General features: G+C 34.0%; 1 protein-coding gene across 1 annotated transcript; it reads right to left on the bottom strand.

Annotated features, from left to right (window-relative positions):
• Nucleotides 1-483: 483 nt before the first annotated feature.
• LOC139891503 (early light-induced protein 1, chloroplastic-like) lies at nt 484-996 on the bottom strand. Its single transcript, XM_071874474.1, has one exon. It carries the CDS (start codon nt 994-996, stop codon nt 484-486), a length of 513 nt encoding a protein of 170 aa, XP_071730575.1.
• Between the last annotated feature and the right edge of the window lie 3,868 nt (nt 997-4,864).

Below are 4,864 nucleotides of genomic sequence, written 5' to 3'. Positions count from 1 at the left end.
ATGGTTTCTATCTGTTTAAACTGAAGGATTCGATCAATCTATTTTAATTTGATTTTATAAATTACTTATTAGTGTTTAAGGTTTAACACAGTGATAAAATCTGTCTGATAAGCGATATAGTAGTTTATTTTAGCTACATACTTGCTGCAAACTAAGCATATCCTTTACCTTTCTGTCTTTCATTTTAGTATTTCTTACCATTCAAGCCTTACAATAAAAATATATATATATATATATACATATATATATATATATATATATATATATATATATATATACATATATATATATATATATATATATATATATATATATATATATATATATATATAAAACATTATTTATGAATAAATAGAGATCATAAACTGAATGTTTGGATTTATATAAAGAATATACTTGTATATTACAGTATAGTATCTTTCTAATCAGCTACCCCGATTCAAAACTATTCCCATTTAGTACTTATAATTTATGCAAATGTGATCACACAAGGGCACTTCCAGTAACAAATTCAGTGAAAGCCAATGCTAACAAACCCAACATCGCAGCCCGTCCGTTCCACATCTCAGCATCTGACGTCATCAACCCACTCGATTTGGACTGTACACTCACTCCTTTAAACAACGGCACTAACGACGCTAACGTCAATACCACGCTGGTCCCCACAAACACCGTCAACCCACCGTTTGAAATCTGAGTCAACACATCTTGACCGCTACTCAATTCCACAGCCAATGCCGACACAAAACCTATCATGGCTAACCTCCCGTTGACCCTCTCCGGTGCTGGCCCACTGAACGCCAACACATCTGAAAATTTAGTACTCACTTTTGGTGCACGTGGTGGCGTTGGGATGGCTGAAGATGATTTATTGGTATCGTTTGAATTATCTTGTGGTGTGGACATGCATTTGATGGTGGTTAAGGTTGTTGTCGTTTTTTTAAGAGTTGTGTGACGTGTAACTGGAGTTAAAGTGAAGACTGATGACGTGGCCATGTTGGAATTAATAGAGTACGAGGATGTTAGTAGGAGGGGTGAAGGTGGCGTTTGAGTGAGTGATTTTAGGAGGTTGGGTTGGAGTTGATATATAGAGGAAAGGGAATAGAATGAAGAGAATAATGGAGCGGATTGTTAATGGGCCACGTTGGTTAAGTTTTTGGGCCAGGTCACGTGGCTTTGAAATGAGCCGATGAGAGGTGCTTGTGGTGATTACACCATTCAAGTGTTCCATTTGATTGATTGTGGTGAAGGTATGGGTTGTGGTCTTGTCGACAAAGCAAGTTTCTAGGCACTTGGTGTATCATCAATCAAGTACTAAATACATCGTGGTTGATTGAAACACGATTCTAACTTGATTCATTAGCACATGAACATCACATGATTTTTAACTTCAGTTGAAGTAAATAAACATAAAATACAAAAGGTTAGAAGTCTTTAAATCACGCTAGCTGTACAATAAACAAGCATACTTGCACATGAAATGAACAAAATTTATTAGCAAAACCAAGATTGGAACACCAAGTTGTAAGCTTGAGAAGTTAAAAAATGAAACCAGCCAAACTCGAGATAAGTTAAAAGGGCAAGTATAAAACTACAATCCGAAAATGAACCTTTTTAGTATAATTAAATTTGAGCTAATAAGCATAACATTGATTTTTTTTTTAAAAAAATGGGCAAAAAACAAATGATATCATTAAAAAATCTAGCCATCACAAAAATGACTAACCCCTTTACGAGGCACCTGTGTTATCCATTGTACAAAATAGATCAAAGGCCCATGTAAATACATGAAGTAAAATCTAAGCGGTGTAAGCCTGAGGAGTTAAAGCTAGACCGTATGCTTAGGTGTAGGATTTATGCGCAGAGTACAACACATAATTATATGACTAAATTCATGTGAGCCTACGGAATCACACACATATACACCTAGACATCAATATAATAATATATATAGTGTATATATATTATTCAAGTAGCGAAATAAATTAATTTATTAATTAATTAATAGTTAATTAATTATTGTTTTGATTTAATGAAATATATTTATATTTATTTATATATTTTTATTTAATATTTTATAATTGGATTGAAAATTGGTTTACTGAACTTGTAAATATAATGTTGGGCTTTAGTTTGAGTAGGGATAAATAATCACAATTATATTGTGATTTGTTTTTTGCAACCGACACATTGAAATCGTATTTTGAACCGACTCAAACTTTTGTTATCTATATAAATATTATATTATTACTCTTTTGGTTCTCGACGGTAGAGAAAAAAAAAACATACGAAAATTAAAACCCCTACTTTTGTCTTGCCTCACACAAAAGAAAACCTCTATATTTAATATTCGTCTTTCGTTGTCGAACGTCGAAAACATAAACCACAAATATTTTCATTCGTGAACTTCAGTTAGGTGGAGTAATAATTGTTTTGGTTTTATTAAAATAATTTGATTATTTTAATACGTTAAGTGACGGGACTAGCACATCCGGTTGACGTTGTTCGAAGTGTAGTGTGGACTACCCTAGCGACAATCATACTTTTGATTGTTAGTTTCTCTTCCATCAATCCGGTTCTACAAGAAAGGTATAATCTTTAAACTCCCTTGTTGTATTTATTTATTTAACCGTAAAAATCATATGGATTCGTTTTTGGTGATTTAGTTATTAATATAATTAATACGCTTCCGCTTAAAGTTATTGTTATTATATGTATGTACATGATAATAATTAATTGAAAAATTGTCTTCTTAAAATCCTAAATCACCAAAAGTAGTATCAGAGTCTCTTATATTTTTATACGGTTAGTATATTTATGCATGGTTGTTATTGATTAAATGGCTTGTGTATATATTTGTATGTTTTTTTTATCCATGGCCAAGACATGCATCTTGTGCGATGGAGCAAGCCATAATTATTGTCATGATCATGTTATTTTTATGATGATTTAATTGTGCATAGCTGATGAAAACCTAGACCGTGTGTATGTGTTGTGATCTTGAATGTTTATGGTTGTTTGGATGTCATTGTTTTGTGTCCATTTATAGATGTAATTTAATCTTTTATTTTGGAAGGCCATTTTGAGTCAATTATGTAATTTACAATTTTAGATTAGTTGTATTTTATTTTATAATAAATGTAACCTCCATGATGGGATTAAAGACTTGAAGTGAACGGAATTTGGCCATCAAGACACACTTGTAGTAAAGTCAATGGACAAAATCCGAGAGAGATGCGGTGAAGGAGGACACTAGGTCATCATGAGATCTTGACGCAAGTGGGAGCTTCTAAGGTTTACTATTGTGATCGTCCCTTTAGTTGACTGTTGGGTTCTCATAATGGCTCGTGAGACCAAGCATAGGATTTTCATCGGTTGAGGCTATGCACATACATATTATGTTTTGTTATGTTTGGTTGCATTTTATATGTTATGTGATTGTGTATAATTTGCCATGAGAATTAAAAATCAAAACATATAAAAATCAAGTTAAATCGTTTTTAACTTGTGAGGCAAATATTGTATGCATGTAATATTCGTAACACAATTTTTTCAAAAGATTATTAAAATTGTATAATATACCCAGCGAAATTTAAGTCGTGCCGTTCAATTCGGTTGAAACACAATTGGATTACTTAATCGAGTTGAGAGGTGAGACCGCAACCCGAGGCAAGGATGGGACCAAACATGCCAACATGACACTAATGTTAGACACTAAATGTCGTGAGTCCCATAAAGATCTAAGAGTTGCACTTGTAATACAATTGGTGCCCCTCACCTACCGATTGAATCCACCATTGCTAGCAGATCAACTGATGTGATGGTGGAAGCACAATGTTGATCTTAGCCTTTTACGAAAATTAATAGTTTTATAAGGTTTTAAAACATGGGTAGTTAATTTTTAAAAGGATAATTATTAAATATACTAAAAGAACCTTGTTTATTTTGTAGATGACATCAAACGCAATTCAATCCGTAAACAACATGACCATAAGGTCAATCCTTGAGAAGGAAAAATTGAATGGTAACAACTTCATTGACTGGTATCGAAACCTTCAGATAGTCATAAAGTCTGAAAAGAAGTTACACCATCTGGAAAATCCTTTACCTGAAGCTCCACCTGAAACTTCCAGTGCTACTGTTTGTAATGCTTATACTAAGCAGTATAACGAACAACTTGAAGTAGCATGTCTTATGCTTGCTATCATGACCTCTGAGATCCAAAGGAACTTAATGGACTACAATGCATATGACATGATCGAGGAACTCAAGACGATGTTCCAACAACAGGCAGAACAGGAATTGTTTGAAAATGTAAAAGCGTTTCACGCTTGCAAACATGAGTTGGGCAGCTGGTTAGCCAATATGTCTTGAAGATGAAAGGCTATCTGAATCAATTGGAGGTTATGTTACGCCACCATTTCTTGGAGTGCACTTGATACTTACTTTGAGTGCACTTGATACTTACTTCTCTATCCAAGGACTATGATGGATTTGTAATGAATTACAATATGCATAGCATGGGAAAAACCATTCATGAGCTACATGCAATGCTTAAGCAAGCTGAAAAGGGGCTACCAAAGAAGACTCCTGCAGTCTTAACCATAAAGGAAGGTAAAATCCAGAAAAAAAAGCCGCAAACTGGAAGTGGAAAAGGAAAAGGAAAGAGTAAGCAAGCTTACACTCCCATAAAGAAAATTCCACCACCAGCAAAGAAAGAGCATCCCGCAATGTAAGACCTAAATAATTATTGCACAGAGTGTAAATAGGGTACATAAAGTGTGAGTTGCATTGTGTATTTAAATAGAAGTCAGAACCTGCCCAGAACCTTGTGCGCGCCTCGCAGGGTTAAGTGTATGCGCCG

Source organism: Rutidosis leptorrhynchoides, chromosome 2 (assembly GCF_046630445.1).
Source record: "Rutidosis leptorrhynchoides isolate AG116_Rl617_1_P2 chromosome 2, CSIRO_AGI_Rlap_v1, whole genome shotgun sequence".
Lineage (NCBI taxonomy): Eukaryota > Viridiplantae > Streptophyta > Magnoliopsida > Asterales > Asteraceae > Rutidosis > Rutidosis leptorrhynchoides.
The sequence above is the reverse complement of the archived record's forward strand: the minus strand, read 5'-3'. Positions and strand labels throughout refer to the sequence as shown.